General features: G+C 39.4%; 1 protein-coding gene across 1 annotated transcript in view; it reads left to right on the forward strand.

Moving 5' to 3' along the window:
• The first annotated feature begins 1,595 nt into the window (after positions 1-1,595).
• PPP1CB (protein phosphatase 1 catalytic subunit beta) overlaps positions 1,596-18,411 on the forward strand; it is a 29,293-nt gene continuing 12,477 nt past the window's right edge. Inside the window, exons 1-4 of the mRNA XM_051782906.1 lie at positions 1,596-1,899; positions 14,315-14,446; positions 17,733-17,963; positions 18,307-18,411. Of these exons, the coding sequence (XP_051638866.1) occupies positions 1,848-1,899; positions 14,315-14,446; positions 17,733-17,963; positions 18,307-18,411 (520 nt within the window). The 5' untranslated portion in view covers positions 1,596-1,847. The remainder of the gene's footprint in view (positions 1,900-14,314; positions 14,447-17,732; positions 17,964-18,306) is intronic.

Here is an 18,411-nt window from a genome sequence, read left to right on the forward strand (position 1 = left end):
GCTATGAAGAAAGGGGGGGCAAACTTTACAGGGTTATGCAGCACAGTGAGGTGACCTTCCAACTGCTTGACAACCCACATACAGCTGGGGAGTAACAGTCACCCAGTCATGTTCCCAATAAAATAAGACACTGGCACAGATACTACAAGGAAATTAGTGAGGTATTTTTTGTAGCTTGTTCTTTTTCACAGCATCTCTGCTAATTAAATTATTTTGTTGTTTTGATACGCTGCTGAATTGTTTCAGGAACATGCTGACATGCCTAGTAAAAAACAGTTCTTAGAGAATTATGTTTTGCTCAGTGTATCTGAAACTTTAGCATCTTTTGGAGTTTTGGAAGATATTAATTGTATTGTTATGCCACAGTAAAAGATAATTTCATATCCCTATTTAATTATCAATGCAGAATGTTCTGTGATAATATGATATAATTATGTCTGAACCTGATGTTGTGATGGCTTAAAATAACCCCCAGGGCAATTTGGTTGTGTGAAACAAAATTGGGACAATTCCTAAATGCTCAAGAGGGACTGCGGATCTATTAGTTTTGGCAGCAATAAAGTAGCTGGGATAAGAAAGAATCTTTTAAAAGACAAATAATTATTTTTCTTACTTAATAAAAAATGAAAGAAAAATATTTTAAGATATCTTTTTTTTATTTAGATCACAGAATTTGAAAAATAAGAAAGAATAGCTGTATGTGCTTTTAGCAGATGAAATTATATTTCCATATATCCTGTCTACCTGTGTAAGTATTTCAAAAGGGTGTTCTTTTATTCGACTGTCCCGACACCTGGCATCATCTGATGTCTAATCATAGCCCCACCTTGTCCTAATTGCTTTTGTTTTGCTCATACTCCCTTTATTCTAATCAAGAGATAAAAAACTAGGTTTCGAAATTATGTAAGGTGACAGGATTTTGCTGGCTTGTATGAACCGATGGAAAAAATTCAAGTTCAAGCTCACAGAGATAAGTTTCTCCATCGACATCTATATTTAGGCATATAAAGAAGTGGTCTGTTTTTTTCTAGAACATCTGCACTTTGTTACTTTGTCAACGTACATGTATTTGTGTGCTGTCCCAGCTCACAGTAAGTTTTCACCACCTCCATTTTAAAGCACTTCTCTGTCCAATCAAGGCAAGCATCTGTTGACAGAAGTATGTAAACACGTCTTTAGAGAGCTCATCTTAAAGAAAAAAAAAAAAAAAGGTTCAGAAATCACCAAAAAAGTACTCTTAGCAGATCTAGCCGCGATGAAACACAGCGGTTACGAGTTTTTTCTGACAACTGCGCGAGAAAAGAGCACAACTCGTCACTCCGGTCATGACAGAATTTTTTTAATCAACTGCGAGATTTCACAGGTGCAGCCTTAGCACAGGAAGGGGTGACACGCAGCCTCCTCGGACTGGTTTCCCTGCCTTTTGCCCATAACTGAGGCTGCCAAAGCCCCCGATCCCGGGGGTTCCCGGGACACCCGTGGGGACGGGGCACTGTGGGAAGGAGGGAAGGAGCGGTGGCTCCGCGCACGCGCCGCGCTCTGGGGCGGGCTCCGCGGCGCCTGCGCGGTGGCGGAGCGCGGAGCGGCGGCGGCGGGCGAGGCGGCACATGCGCCCTGGCGGCTCCTGGGGCGGGGAGGAGGCGCGGGGAGGAGCGGCGGCACTTCCCCTGTTTTAGCTGCGAGACAGCGGGCGCAGGAGAAGCCGGGCGGCCGCCGGGGACCGCCGGAGGGGGGTGGGGGGAGTGCCACTGTCGCTGCGGTCGCCGCTCCCTGCTCCTCCTCCTCCTCCGCGGAGCGCCCTCCACCCCGCCCTCTCCCCGCCCGGGACCGAGTCTGGTGGCCACAAAATGGCGGACGGGGAGCTGAACGTGGACAGCCTCATCACCCGGCTGCTGGAAGGTGAGCGGGCCGCCGGGCAGCCCCTCCCGCCCGCCGCAGAGGGCACGGCCGCCGCCCCCTGGGACAAGCCGAGGCTGCTGGCGAGGTGTGGGGGGAGCGAGGGCAGCGCCCTGACCGCCCTGCCGGGCCCGGGGTGGCGGCCGGGAGCGGTCTCGGCGCGTCCCGCCGGTGCCCCGAGCCCCGGCCCGGCCCCGCAGCCCCACGGAGGGAGGAGGTGCTGGTGTGCGCGGGGGGTGCAACCACCTTGTCGGGGTGAAGGGGCTGCCTTCCTATTTAAAAGAAAAAAAAATTATAAAAAAGCCTAATTTTCCGTCTTCACTTTTTTCACCTGGCTGTAGCTGCCTGGCTAAGGGGCGAGCTGGGGACCCACCTCTAGCCGAGCTGAGGGCGGCCTTTTCCCCCCCTCCCTCTGGTCGCGTTGGTAGTCGCAGTGCTCCGTGTGTAAAATTACGTCTGCGAGCAGCGCTAGGTGTGGAGTTGTGTGTACGTGAGTGTCGGCGGGAGCAGGGGGATTTAGTGCGCTGACATTCCTCAGCCTGCCTACGGGGCAGTCCCCAGAAGTGGCTCTCATGGGTGGCTGATAAAGGCTAGAAGCTCCTTTTGGATAAGCCGAGGAACTATTGCGAGCATTTTCTTTTTATTTAAGTTAATGTTCTGAATGTTAAGGCTTCTTGGGTCTCTTCTCCCATTAATCTTGCATTCCATATTCAACAAATACCTGGTATGCTGGAAATGAGAGTACTTGCATGGGTATGTTCTGTTCATTTATTTGGTTGCTCTACTCCTCAGATAGTTGGATCACATTGCAGAAGGCTTATAGAAAGGAATTCATGGAGTATGTAGAGTTTTAGAAGTGAAACGAGTTTTGTAAGGCTGAAAGTTTTTTGTAACTACAAAGCAGAGTTTTTAGGTCTTTGAGGCTATTTTAATACCTGCTATCTGTTCTTTTTTCAATGTCAAAATTATGAACAGAAAAATCAGTATTTTAAAACACAAAAAGGCTTTGGGCAGTTGTATTTATGTTTGTGATTTAAGGCATGCAGTTTAGTATGAAGAAACAAGTATTATCAGTAGATCACAAGTTCAGATAAAACTCCCTTTTTCTGGATGTTGAAACAGATTATTAAGTAGGTTGTTAAGAGAGACCACAGAGTAACGTAGTAAACGTTTACTCTGTACGGCAAATTTTCTTTTTGGACATCAAAATGCAAATATAATTGTGGTGGTGGATTTTTTTGAGAAATGCTTTAAATAATATATTTGAAGGGTACTTGTTGCTCATCAGTGTAGCTATTTAAATATAGATTGCCTCAAGAGGAAGGGATTCTGCAGTGTTTTGGTATGCAACTTAGATTGTTCTGTTCCCTCCTAAATATTACTCTGCTTATCCTCCTTTTTTTTCACAAGGTCTTTTAAAATACATGTTCCATACCTTTTACATAAACCATAAATACTTGTGTTGCAACTTTGTAGCTTTTTGGGTTATGATTGGGTACCTTGTTTTGGAGCAACCTAACCTGTGCTTTTTGTCTTCTGTAGTACTTTAATCTTTGGGGATATGATGTGCAACTTCTGAACCAAGCCTTGTGTATAATTTTTCACCTCTGTTTCTCAGTCTGTTTTTCCCTCTGAGCAGAGGTTAGGAAGATTATGGGAAATGTGTTTTCTCTCTGCTTGTCATCTACTAACAGAAGTGCCTTGTACAACATCTTGTACCTGAAACGTAATAGAAAATCTTAAGGGTTTTATTTGAAAAAAACACAAGATTAAAAGATTGCATTGTATATGCATTATCTTTCCTTCCATTTAACATCCTTTATTTATAGCACTGCTAGCTATAGTATTCTAAGCTGTGGTTCCAATAGTAATGTTTCACAATGAAGCTTTTTTTTTTTGTGTGTACAATTGGCAGCTCACATTCTGGAGCTCATGCTGTTGCTTAGCTGACCTGTTCTGGTAAAGTGAGTATGAATCCTCCCCACGCTGGTTGCGCAGAAAAAATTCTGTTGAGTCTTATCTGCAGTTAAATCGTTTAAAGCAAGTTTTTTGGCTCCATTGCTCCCTCTTCAACTTTGATTTAAAGGATAAGGAAATGTGGCTTTTGAGCTTTCAGTGTAAGCACAGTGAAATAATAAAAAGACACTTTCATGAAATGTTGTCATGCAGTATATATTTAGTCCTTTTGGTTCCTTTAAGTGAAATGGATGGCTTTAAGTTTGAATAATAGTCCACAATTATCTCTCAGTAGGTGCTGCACAAATTTTTCAAGGGTAGCAAATACGTATCAAAATCCACAGCAAAAGGAAACTTCCCTGCTGTCATTGGGTTGCTGGGTGGTGACATCTGTTTCCAGGCTGTGATATTAACTGTCAGGAGTTCTTGCTCTTACTTTAATTAGGCTACTCTACCTGGTTTTATTGTTATTGGGTTTGGGTTATATGACGTGTTAACTTACCTTTTAACTGGGTTTACCTACTTAGATTGTCTCACTTTCCACGTGTTCCATTGTGGGCTTTTTCTGGTTTTTCTGAGATACCAATATGACGTGGCCTATAGCCCCGCTGTTGGGAGGATTCATCAAGAACACCTTCCCAATCCTCGGCGAGCGTGCACGCCTGCTTATCTTGAATGTATACTTATTCTGGAGATCTTCTGAGTGCTGAAAGCCAGATTGATTAACTCTTGAGTTAAATTGGAGATAGTTTTCATACTCAACTGAACCATGGTGTAATGCATATTGATAATCTTCCAGGACATTAGCTTTTAATTTCCATGTTCTTTTGCATATACTAAGTTCTTATCCTCTACTCATTGGTCAAGTGGTGAATTTAGGAATGGTGAGAGTTCATTTTGAATTAACTCTGTCTTGAAATGTGTCTAGTACTTTGTCACTAATTAGTGATACCTTGTAAATAACTTCTGTTTGAAGGAAAGTAAAACTAAAGTGTATGCTGTAGGCATAAAGTCTGAACATAGCAAGGCTTTCTCTTACTTGTTTGACCTCTACCAGCTACCTTCTGTCATTCCTGTTTCTTTACGAGAAGAGTGAGGGAGATGCTGGTGCTCTTACACATGTACCTCGCTGTCTTGGAGCTACTTTGAGTTTTATTGCGGGATTTCTCACAGGAGTGAATCTGCAAAGATTTGCAGGTCATATAAAGACAAAATTCTGTGGCTTTGCTAAAATCCTTTTGTACTGGTATGTGACCATGAAAGTGAGTAATCCAAATCCTTCTTGCCCTGGTAGTCAGAATCTTGGGTCAGGCTTAGCTATGTTATGGGACACAAAGATGATAGCCTTATTTTTGCTTCAGTGTGTGTGCTTTTTGCATGTTTTTATTTTTTTTTCTTCCTACCTTCCCAGCTATGCCATCTGGTGGATAGATTTTTCCCAGCCCATTCTAGCTGTGGACAACACAGGAGTATGCACACACATGAGGCTGCCATGAGTACAGCAGATGTGGAACACAGAATCATGGAATGGTTTGGGTTGGAAGGAACCATTAAAGGTCACATAGTCTAACCTCTCTCCAGTGAGCAGGGTCATCTTCAACTAGATCAGGTTGCTCAGAGCCCTGTCCACTTGACCTTGAATGTTTCTGGGGATGGGGCATCCACCACCTCTCTGGGGAACCTGTTCTGGTGTATCATCACTGTCATTTTAAAAAATTTCATCCTCATATCTAGTCTGAATCTACCTTTTTTTAGTTTAAAACTGTTATTCCTTGTCCTATTGCAACAGGCCTTACTAAAAAGTCTGTCCCCATCTGTCTTTATAAGCCCCCTTTAAGCACTGGAAGGCAGCAGTAGTGTCTCCCCAAAGCCTTCTTTTTTCCAGTGTGAACAGAGTTTTTCTGCTTTCAACATAGTTTTTCTTCCTAGTCCCTGCAGCTGCTTCTTGTGTTTTGCCTCCTCTTGGAACACCATGTATCCCTATGGAGGAAATGCCCTAATATTTGCAACAATGCTGGGCTGAGTGGGTACGTCAGTCTTACATTTAAGCCAGATTCTAAGCCAATTTAAGCTTTGGCGATGTGTGGAAAAAGTTCCCTCAATATCAAAGCAAGGAGGCTGGAGTAGGGTAACCTTACTAGTAGAAAGTGCTGTGCAAGGTGTTAAGTAAGACTGCCATATTACTGTCCAGGTGTTGGGCTTCCTGTTTCTGTGCAGTCTCTTAAAATTTCTGGATATAAGGCAGCCCAGCTGGACTGGATTTCTGCTCTTTTAAATGTATAGGTGTCTTGGTGAATACTAAGAAGTTTACTGTGTGGCAGAGAGCATGTACTTAGGGAAACAGACATATAGTAACCTTAAATACAAGATGGCTTTCTGGGGTTTGGGTTCATGTATATTGCTGTACAAAAAAATTTGCCTTGTCTAGGGAAGACTCCTTGCTTGCCTAAATTGGCTAACCTATTTAAAATTAACAATGTAAATTAATTTGATGAAGCTTAATGTGGATCTTCTCTAAAACAAAATTGTATTTGGTGAGGCTGAGGGCTACTGGTTCTGATGGTACCAATCCACCAAGAAAGCTGGGAAATAGTTGTCCAAGAAGATAAGTGTCAGGCTACCAGTAATTGTGGAGAATGGTTACTGCTTCCATGTTCAGCTCAAAGTTGTTTTGTTTTTTTTTTTCTGATTGCTGCCTTAAAACTGGTTGCATTGTTCTTGCTGTGTTGTGTGATGTCTTCTAAGAAAGCTACAAGCTTCATTTTCTTCTGATTTCAAAGGTCTTACAGGTTGACTTAAAGATAGAAATTTCAATATTACTTGATTTTTCAAATGAAAGTTGGATTTTAAATGCTTATGAAATAACTGGAATTTTCTTTATTAGTTTTAAATGGTATAGAGCTACTGGTCTAATGTATTATGGTCAGTAACATATTTCTTGTTTGGTTAGTGTCTTAACTAATTAACATATCCAGCCAGCCGGGTGGTATTAGGATGTGGTAGTAGTGCCTGCAGTTCCAGGCTCTGTAACTGATGCTGAAAAAGAGAGGCCATTGTAGAGAAGAAAAATAGACCTTAATGATCTGTTGCAAAACAGTACAAACAAACCAGGGAGGTGAATCTTGAATAAACAGGAGTTGTTACCTGGTTTGGTGTGAAATCATTGGATAATCTGCTATTAGAAAAATAAACAAGGAGAACTCTAAGAGGAGTTTTTTGCCAAAGATCAAATGATTTTTTTTTTTTCCTTTAAATAGTCTTTAAAAAGAGAAAAAAAATAGGCAGTTTTTATATGTTTCTAGGAGGGAGAAGGGATAGAAGAGTGAAGTTTGTTTCTGGGTTTGTATGGCAGGGCAGATATCAGCCAGTTCATCTTTAGCTTTATAAGTGCGTGACAAATGAAATGGTTGAAAAAATTGCACTGAAGGCCAAGAGCTCGGCATCAGGTAGCATGTGCTGGTGTTCCTTTGTTCTGACTGTCTGTTTGGCCACTTGAAGGTTACATGATTCAGTAACTGTTTCATTTAGATACTCTGTGGCACAGGCTTTGCTTGAGTCATTCAATGTCTTGCTCATAATACAACTAAATCATGGTATAAAAGGAGAAAAATGCTGTTCTTATTTAATGTAGATAAGAGGATTTTTAATGCTTTATAGTTGCTGTTAAATACTCATTAGTTACCACTAAATGTAGGTATGTAACTTTTAAGAAGTAAAACCCCGCCACGGTCTGTGGTCTAGCAGTGTGAAGGCAAGCATACTATATTTGGCTATTACTCAGTAAGGTCAGATGCTGTACTTGGTGAAGGGGAGTGTGTAGGGGAATCCGCTCTTAACTGCAGCCTGAGGCACTTCTAATGCGACCTGTATCTAGTTCCTAACTTGAACACTGAAATTAACCTGTTTACTGCCTTCTCTTCCTGTTGTGGTTTGTCTTAGTACATCAGCTAGGTTGTCTTAGTGTCACAGTACCATCTTTTCTGTGTCGTGTTGGGTTTTTTTAATACCAAGCTCAATACAAAACTTTTGTGTGTATGTCCCACATTAGTTAAGTACCTGAGATACTGATGTGCAGAAGTCATGCTAAACCCAGCTTTTTGTATTATAACTTCAGTAACTTCTCTCCTTGGTACTTCTTAGGAGTTACTTCATAACTTTGTAATTTGCTTTTGCCTTCCTTGAGTTTTAGGAATTTTTTTAGCACTGCTGTAGAGGAAAAGAAAGTCAGCTTTTGAGAAATAAGCTGAAATTTTTTGTTTCATGGAATTTTTATGCTAGGTTAATCTTTCAAGTAGACTAGAACAGGAATTGTTACTGGTCTGCATATACAGCATGATGAGAAGCTTCTGCCTTTACTCTGCTGGTTGCTTGAGTTTTAGCTTCAGGTGTAATTAAGCAACCAGTAAATATAGAACAATAACAGACATTAGAGTTATACATTTTGTTTATGGAATGGAATAATTTGTGTGATCTTGTCCTTGAACCTTGAATTCGGCAATTCTTGGAACTGTGTATGATACAGAATGACTGAGACATCAGTTACTTTATAGAACTCTGTATAAAGAAGCAAGTGGTCCCTAAAAGTTGGTGTAGGTACACGTGCATTTTTTCCTGGGCTTATTTGAATATCCCCTGAAGCAGGTTTATGGACTAGTTTCTAAAAAAGCTCCTCCTGCACAAGCATTGATTCCGCTGGATAGCGCATGTATTAAGAACATAAATTCAAGTTTGGGTAAAAGAACACCACTTCCTTGTTTGGGCTTTTTTCCTGGTTGAAAATTAAAGGTTTGGGCAGTCTGTTACTCTGCAGTGGATTTGTGTTTGATGGTAGTAAGCCCTGCTAAAATGAGTCTGCAAGCAATCACTGTCCTTCAGCAAAATACTTAATATCAAGGGCATCCAGTGAAGAAATTTTATAAAGATTTTAAGGTTACTTGGATATAAAAGCACAGTTCTTCAGGAAAAAACTCCTTGGGAGACTGATTCTTCTATTTTTAGTGGGAAGTTTGGGTGAGGTACCCTTGGGAAGGTACAGGTCTTTGCTGTGTACACTGTGCGGAAGAGCTGTACTCTCAGCAATACGTTCCTGCTGAATTGAGCAAAGCTCTAGCAGAGGTTCATTGATATTATTGTTGTCCACCAGTGTAACACATGGATGAAAGCCATTCTATCTAAGCTTAGTTCTGTTACAGCAGTTCTGAAACTTTGAAAACTTATGTTGCTGGCTTAACTCTGTTTTGCTGCAAGATAGGGAGTCATTGCTTCTGGATGGCAGCTGAACAAGTTAAATAACAGAAAATACTTTGAGGGGGTAGAAATTCTGCTTTCCAAAATGAAAGATGCATTTAAAATCCAATGTAGGATTCCTGACTTAAGCTCATGAAAATATGTAACTTGGATTTAAAAAATACTGAGAGCAGATAACTTCAGAACGTATTTCCAAAATCAGTGAAAGGATTGTTGGTTTTTTTTCCAAGTCGTAGGTGACACCACCTTTGGCTTTCAAATCCATTCTGCTCCTGCTTGTGACAGGCTGTTCAGGATTCACCAAATACTCCGAAATACTCTGAAGTACAAAAAATAAATAGTTAAATGTAGTAGTGTTTAATCACCAGTGATTAAACATCCCACAGAGTGTGGGGGGAGTGTAAGCTTGTAGGACTTGCTTATGTGCAATTTGTAAAATTGCATGCTTGCAGTCTCGTGTTGTAGTTTTGGAATTTTTTTAGATATACTCTGGCAAAATAGATCTGTAAAGCCATAATTTCAGAAATAAGCTTGGCTGGAGCTACTGTGAAAAGAAGCAGAAACAGCTGCTTATTCTTTCACTAGTCCTAGCCCAAGCTCACAGAGGATGCATTCTTCGGCTTGGGGAACTATTTAGAATATGTTTTTGATTTGTTTTATCTTTGTACTAGAAAGAAAATACCAGTTTGCTGACACAGTTTACTGTGTGGCCACATAAATGCATATGTCTGCAAAAATAGAGTGTAGGGAAAAGAATGCTTCTTAGCAGTAATGCTGACCTAATTTTTTATGAGGCTTGGGTGAAGTCTGTCTGGGTTTTAATGTTGTGATAAAACCATGAGTGTTAAGTCCAGTAAACAAGACATGTGTGATGTTGGAGAACAACACTATGTAAATGCTTAGGACAGCTGTGCATACCACCACTGACTTAGTAATTGAAGAAACTTGTATTAGTGATGCCACAAAATGAGCAGCGTAGTTGCTTAGAGAGGCACACCAGAAGCAGTGTGACAGAAGAGGTTAAATGTATTTTCTCCATTTCATGAAAGACTGTGGCAAAAAGGGATGCACACAGAACTTCCAACAGCCAATTCTTGACGCACTTTCCTTAGTGTTACTTATTTTCTTCCTTTCCACTATTGCCCTGTGCTATCTGCTACTCTCTGGCATGAGCTTGGAGGGAATAAAAAAAATTGTTATTCTGACCTGCCACTGTGCAACTCATGTCTTAGATTACTAGTTAGCATTAGTAAACTTGTTAAGGTTGCTTATCCAAGATTGTGTAGATGCAGAGACCATTTTAATATCAATTAGAGCAGCTTATGGATTACTGTCAGCTCTGTCGTGCTTCTCAGTGTACCACATATATATTTGCTCTTATTTCTCCTTATTCCCTGCTACATCACCCTGCTTGAAACTCCTTGCAGCAAAGGCTTGTTCTGTTAAAGCACTATGCACGTATGATTGTGTATACAACAGGAATTGCTGTCCCTACCGAAAGGCTAATTTATGTAAATCAAAGATTGTTTACAGCATCTGCATTTTAGATTAAAGAGAATTAATTTACCTCTAACGTCAAGACGCTGTTTCTGCTCTGGGTAAATGACAGCCATTAAAAATTATGGTTTTCCCAATACTGTTAAAGGCTTTTTGTGAGCTAAAGATTTTGCAATGCATGAAGCTATGACTTGCATGTTTTAACAGTGGTTAGCTATAGTAATTCATAAATGAGTCTGGAAAAATCACACTCTTGATCTCATTCTTATAACCTCCTCTTCAATCTGTTCTTGAGGATTTGGCTTTTGAAAAACTAAATGCGGTGTTGTTTACAATCCGTATAGGGCTCAGCTGAGTCAAGAGAACTTGAACAAAATTCTAGTTGTAAGCTGGTGAAATAAGTGCTTAGTCTTGCTTGTGTACTTGTACTACAGCTGTGGCACATCTGTTCCGGATGACTACTTGGCAAACCTTTCAGTGCCTTTGTGAATCCAGTGAAGTGCTGAGGCTTTCAGGATGGGTCACAATAGCTTCTCATTTTCAATATGTACTACTCTTATTGATGATCAGAGAACTGTGGGAGGAAACTGCTTTTCTCTTAACTCTATTACTGATGATTATTCCTCATGAAACCCTAGGCTTTGTACTACTTCAAATGTAACTGAACTTATATGCTTACTACGTGGAGCTGTGGACTGTTTGGATGGAGGGTGGAGGGTACATTTGCAAAGGTGCAATAGCTCAGATACGCACCCTTCCCAGGGGCTGGAAGTGATTGCAATCGTGAGGTGGGTGTGTTCTCCTCATCTGAGAGTGATATACTTGCCATAGTTGTAGAAATGTCCTACCTGGAAAATCTGCAGTGTGGTAATAAGTTACTGCCTGGTTTCTCTGTTAGGAACTTGCAGCATTTAGGGCTTTACTTGAAAAAGTAAAGAACTAATATCAAGGCACTGGAGGCACTGGCTGGCTGGTTAACTATGAAGTCAGAAGCTGTATGTTCACCACGTCTTCTCATGGAAGAATCCAGCAACACTTAAAGCATCAATCCTATAAAGTTTAAACCTCCATGTGAGTTTCAAAAGGAGTTAAAGGCCAGTGTTTTAAGAAATATTGATTGGATCCAAGTTATTTTGAGTGTTATGGGTGCCCTCCTTGAACTGGTATCTCAATTTTGGCCTCTGCTTGGTCTGGGACTGCTTCTCATAACATGAATGTTGCATATGGTGGACTTTCCTGGGTTTGAGTTCCAAAACTAGAGTGTATGTATTAAGTGCAGTTAAGCCATTTCTTGGGTTTGCTCTCTGTGAAATGGCTTAACTCTGGTGTTGCAAAACACTATGAAAGTAGGTAAATAGAGAGGGGAATTTCATTGCTAAGCAAAACAGGTTAAAAGAATGCACAGTTCTTAGTGGGAGAATGGCACTGGAGATATGGTTGTGCTGCATGGAGCTTTGGTGTGACTTTATTGCAAGCTATGGATTTAAAATACATAAATTGTTTAAATAAAATTATAACCATTGTAATATGAAGACTGGTTGTGTGGGTGGAAGCTTTCTTTCGTATAATCACAGTTTATTGTGCCCATCAGAAGGAGTTCTTGGTCTCTGAAAGGCATCATTATATAATCTATGGGAATGCAAGCATTGGAAACTGAGATTATTAGAGCATCTTGGTATCTCACAAGTTGGATAGTCCTGTGCAAAACTGTGAAGCCTGAGATTTATTTTTTTTCTTTAATAACAGGGCTGAAGATATATCTGTAAGAACATCACTTAGATGTTTGTGATGGGATGAAATGGAAGCCCGCAGGCTTATATTGTTTGCTAGTCACCTTGATTGTGTCTAATGTCTGCCTTTGTATTCTTCTAGTATGTAAGCCAACGTCTTAATGCCTGAAGAATAACAACACAAAAAGTGTTCCTAAAAAGCTGTTTGCTTTCTCAAGTATAGTTGAAATCTTAATTAGCAAAAGGAATGTGACTTACCATATGGTAAGTATCACCTGGTACTGATTCAGAGCTTCACTGAAAGAAGTCCTGTATGCAGCAGCCTTTTTCTCTCAGTGTTCTAATGAGCTAAGTAATTCCAATGTATCCTCAACTGCAGATAGGCTATCCCTCTTGCTATTTTGGCTCTCAAACTGGCTGTCCCAGGATCTAGTTTCCTGTCTCTTCCCTGTTTTTGAAAACCACTTTTAAGTTCTGCCTTCTCATGTATTCCTATGATTGCTTCCTGACCTCAGTTTAACAAGTGTCTGGTGTTTATTAAAAATAGATATTCATAGCTCTGTGTTGGAATGGTCAGATATGCAGTTACACTGGGACAAATATGCAGTGATAACCAGAGCAGAGCTTTTTGAGCTTAACACTTTGGACTGTAGTACTGGGTGTCATAGGACAAACTGTTATCCCTCACATCCTTTTTGCCCCATTGCACAGTGTAGTTAATACTAGATGTAATGATACTGATCTTCTTTATAAAGTAGGTTTTCTAGGAAATAAGCAGAAATAAAAGGAAAGGGAACTTATATTAATTAATTTTTAAAAAGTTGCAAGCTTTCTCTTCTGTTTTGGAGGGGCGAAGCAGGTGACCTAGGAAGTATGGAGAACTAGTTTCTGCTCTTCTGTTCACAAATCTTATTAAATTTAGTGAAGTTGCAGCTAAAAGTTTACAAAGTAGTCTGTTACAATGTTTGAATTTGAAAGCATTTGGATTTGAGCTGCTAAAATTTCATACCACCTTCCCTTGTAGGTACTGCTGTGGTTCAGTGCTGAACATTGCTTTCATCTGAAACAGATGGCAGGACAGGATGTTCGCCTGTTGTACACACTGATACATTCTGGCTTATTAGTTTGAACTCTGAAGTTTGGTTTATGCTGGGATGCAAGACTGAACTGGATCAGCCAAAGTGCAGACACATTTGTTCTATTTTGCTGCCTCATTAAAGACACATTAAAGCCTCTGACAGAGGAATCATGCAGATATTTGTAGAAAGAAGCAGCTGCAGATAAACTTGCCAGAGGATGTTGGTTGGAGTGCAATGACATGCAAATGCTTTTGAAAACTTAGTGCTAAATATAGGTCTGAGTACCTGACTTACAGGTTTCGTGAATTCAATTTCATTCTAATTAGAATATCCTTGGCTGTAAAGGTTTCAGTAACTTAAGAGCCATTATATATGATTGAAAATTTCATCAAACTATTATAGTTTTTTGTGTGATGTTTCTATTATGGCAGTTTCAGCTGCCAAAAATGTAAGAAAACGTGCCTATGGCTTTTCTGTGGTATTTACTAGCCCTGTTAAACGTAACAATCCTGAAGAAATTTATTTTGTGCTAATATGGAAGTGTTTCCAGGTTTGGGATTCCCAGGTTTTTTTTTTTTTCTGTGGTGAATACTCTAGCATAATGGGATTGTTAAACTAAAAACTTTCTGAAGTTGCTATTTATTCAAATATGGACAAAAACAAGAATTAAATTGTTTTCTTCTGAGAACCTGATTTAACAGGAAGGCATACAGACTTTAAAGCACAGAATACCACACTGTCAGAGATTAATTTTAGAATTCATTGGACTACATACTTCCAGGGCATTTGGTAAATATGTGGAATGTGCTGCTCGCTTTTTGTCAAATATAGGTTTCAAATACAGATCATTTGGACTTTGCTGTATATCTGTGTGATAGTGACCTTCAAATGTTACATATCTCATTTCAGTACGAGGATGTCGTCCTGGGAAGATCGTTCAGATGACAGAAGCAGAAGTTCGGGGCTTGTGCATAAAATCACGAGAAATATTTCTTAGCCAGCCTATTCTCTTGGAACTAGAGGCACCTCTGAAAATTTGTGGTATGTAAAACTGATATGTGTTTTATGTAGGTGTTTCAATCTAGTTGTGTGCTAGGTGGGTTGGAAGAATACTGAGATGGGCAAGTGAGCATGAGTTGGCATTGGAGTGAGGTCTTCAGAATCTTAAATGTAATTTTCAATTTAGATTGGATTAAGTGAAGAAAAAGCAACTGGCTGTTGGTAGATTGCTGATGCTCCTGGTACTATTTGAGAGCAAGTTCCCTTGGTGAAAAGGGGTAATTGTACCCTCATCTAGTGTAAATTTTGCAACCCGTCCCTTACTTGCACAGAGCTGCTACTCTTTAGATCACTATTTCAGAAAGAAGTTAACTACTTTTAAAAAAACGGGTGTTGTAGTTGCTCACTTCAAAGCATAAGCAAAAGAAAGACCTTGTGAAATGGAACACTTGAAAAACAGAAAGCATTGGTAATCTTTCAACTGAGAAAGTAAAATGGAGACTGTTTAATTAGGCTTAGTTGCCATGTGACAAATTCCTTGAGCTTTACAACAGGTTTTGACAAACATCATTATTACTGTGAAACACGAATGAAACTGAAATGTGTGTGTTCTTTACCTCTCTAAGCCTGTATAAGATGCTAGACTTCTTCCAAAGTACACTGTTGTTAATAGGTATGTGAGCTTGTAAAAAAACTTAACTGAAGTATTGTAAATACTGGATTGTAATCACCCTTCAACTTATTTATTAACAATAGGTATTGTCTTGAAATGCATAAAATTCCTTGAGTTAGGCTTGCTAAAGTGTCATAGTATTAAAGTAGAAGCAGTCTCTGACTTTGTTATTACTTGCATACTCAAAAGATACATTAGTCTTCCTGGCAGAGCTAATGTAGCAGTGTTTCTTACATTGACAGGATGTTACCAATTTAAAAAACACCCGACAAAACAGCCAAACCCACAGACAAACCACTAAGGGCAAAGTCATTTTTAAATGACTAATTGCTTGGTAGGGTGGGGAGGAAAAACGAGACTAGCTTTCCTACTGACATAAAGTTGAAGGTAAATCCAGCTTTATCACATTGTGTTCACTTTAGTCTTTTCAGTGTACTACAGTCTCATCGTGTTCCGAGATAAAGAAAACGCAGAAGCTCAGGTAGATTGAGCATAAGTCAAGGTCTGCAAAGAATAATTAGCCTACTTCAAAGTTAGTTTTTTCTTGTTTGCTTAAATTGAGACAGTTGAAAGCACGGTTAGATAATGCACAGTTAACTAAGGCATTTGTTATTTTTAAATCTGATTCCAAACACAGTGAAAGCACCAGGAAGTGTCAGGTGCATCTGAATTTAATATTAGAGCAATTGTCAAAGATGCATTTAGATAAAAGTGAAAGGAAGATGATCACTTTCCCCAAAAGCAAAATATGCAGCTGGTACAGCTTTGAACTATTATTTTAGTGTGCTCAGGCAATGCCTGAGGAACCATTATAGGATTGTCTTGTCTTATAGTCAAGTCAGTTCAAAATCAGCTCTTACATCTTGAATGGCTGTTTTATAATGTAAGATGAAAGAAACTCTTATGTAAATGTCCATTTTGAAATAGATGTGGCTTTTACTCTTAAGGCTTTGTATCTGGTAGACTTCAATTCAACTTGTGCTCATATTAAGCTGTATTTTAAAATGCTGAATACCTTGAATGGAATAGTAAATGCTTTGGTCCCTCTACAAAATTGTTTCTATAAAATGTTCTTTTACCCACTAAGTGCATTGCTTCCTCATGTGTGGGCTCGTATGTAACTGAAAATCGTTCAAGATTATGAGCACAGTAATAATATTTTCTCAGTATGCTTACTTGGTAGGTAATTCTGTTAGTGTTGAAGTCTGGGGAATGTATTGCTAATGTGATTCTGGAGTACTACACTCAACATAGAAATGACTTTTTGGGGAGTCTGTTTTCTTTGGATTGTTACCTGGAGACTTCTAAATATTACTTAAAATAGGAATCATTCTTGTTGCAACATACACAAAAAAGATTTTAGCCAGTGAAACTTAAGGTTGTATCTGGAATTGGGTAGTGGATAATAGTCACGTTTATTAGATGAAAATTGGAAGGTTATTCTTCTCCCTGAGTGAGAAATAGTTATGGAAGATTGCTGCCTGAAGAAGGAAATATTGCATTTCTCGTGGAAAGTGTAAAGTGAATGTAATATAACATGTATTCTTACCGCTGTATGCTTTAAGAATTGAACTGGAGAGCATACAGGTTTGGGAACCTTTTTTAAGATGGGGAAAGTTGTGTGGGTTTTTTTTTTCCTCTTTTGAGGCCATAGTAGCTAGTGCTCTGCTAGAGAATAACTGTGCTGAGCAAAGTCAGTATTTTGCCACTGAACAAGCAGCAAAAGTGAAAATGCATTTATGTAATGCTTTGTGCATGGGACCAGGAGGGACTAAGTTTAAATAGCATACAGCTTGCACTGAAGGCTTTTTGCATATCTTTTTTGCATTCAGTCACTCTGGTGATGAGTTTTCAGTCAACTGGAGTACAGTGCATGTGTTCTACAAGTTACTGTAGAGCAGCTTTGATATCTTCAACCGTATGGACAACTCACGGATAGTTGGCTTTGACTAGTATGTGGTGATGTAATTGCTACACAGAGCTGTTCCATGGAAAACCTACTTAATTTTAAAGCTGGCAGTGTGATGAGTAACATGACAGTTATTTTTCCTAAGAACAACCTGCAGGGTTGAATATCTTGTAAGAAGTATCAGTCTTTGAGTCTTTGTATTGTTTTTACATGAATAATTGCATCAAAGGAGGAGTTAGTCTAAATACTGGGGGGTGGGAATCTTAATACAGGGAGCTGACCTTTAAAGTAAATTCTCTTTGCCAACACAATGTTCAGTTTCTCTCCAGTCTGTCTGAATTCTTGACTGATCTGTTTTTGCAGTGACTTTTTCTTAATACATTTGCTTCCTGGTTGTACACCTGTTTAAGTAGAGGTTGTCTTTCTGACCTTGTTGTAGTTTGAACAAATTAAAGGTTGGTCGGAAAGCTTACGCTTAATTGTTTGAACTTCTGTAGCTTTTAGTTTTCATATTGGATTCATACCTGACATAGCAGTTCCGCAGATAGTATGAGGTATTTATATTTAGTGAGTACTTCAGTTTTTAATATTAGAATAGTTCTTACTTTTCTGATTAATATTGCCAGTTTTAAAAGGCAATATAATGCCTTTTTTGAAATCAATGAATAGAAAATAATTGGCTTAAGTTCTTGACTTGTGTAGTCTTTGTTGTTGCACTAATCCTTGGTAAACATTTCTTTATTCAGGTGATATTCATGGTCAGTATACAGACTTACTTCGATTATTTGAATATGGAGGATTCCCACCAGAAGCTAATTATCTTTTCCTTGGAGATTACGTAGACAGAGGCAAACAGTCTCTGGAAACAATTTGCCTATTACTGGCATATAAAATCAAGTATCCAGAAAACTTCTTTCTCCTCAGAGGAAATCACGAGTGTGCTAGCATCAATCGGATCTATGGATTTTATGATGAATGTAAGCAAAACCCATTACTTTTGAAAGATTGTAACAGACTAATATTGTGTTTTGAAGATGCTTCTAGTACTGACTCTCATGCTGCAAGGGTTTCAACATTCTGTGAAGCTGCTTTGAAACTTTATAAAAATACATTTCGAACCAAGGTTAAAGTCACTCAAGAGCATTACTGTTTTCTGCTGTCCTTGAAATGCTGTTGTAAGAGATTGAGACTTAACTATGCTAACAGAAATAAAGCCCTATGAAGACAGTTTGCTAACATTTTTGGTCAGGTTGTGATATGTATTACTGGTTGGCTTTAAAAAACCAGCCTTCTCTTCCTAATGACACACTGTTCTCGCAGGCAAGCGGAGATTTAACATCAAGCTGTGGAAGACCTTCACAGACTGTTTTAACTGTCTGCCTATTGCAGCCATTGTGGATGAGAAGATCTTCTGTTGTCATGGAG

The sequence above is a fragment of the Manacus candei genome, unplaced genomic scaffold (genome assembly GCF_025592945.1).
Source record: "Manacus candei isolate 608988 ecotype Guabito, Panama unplaced genomic scaffold, ASM2559294v1 h1tg000017l, whole genome shotgun sequence".
Classification (NCBI taxonomy): Eukaryota; Metazoa; Chordata; class Aves; order Passeriformes; family Pipridae; genus Manacus; species Manacus candei.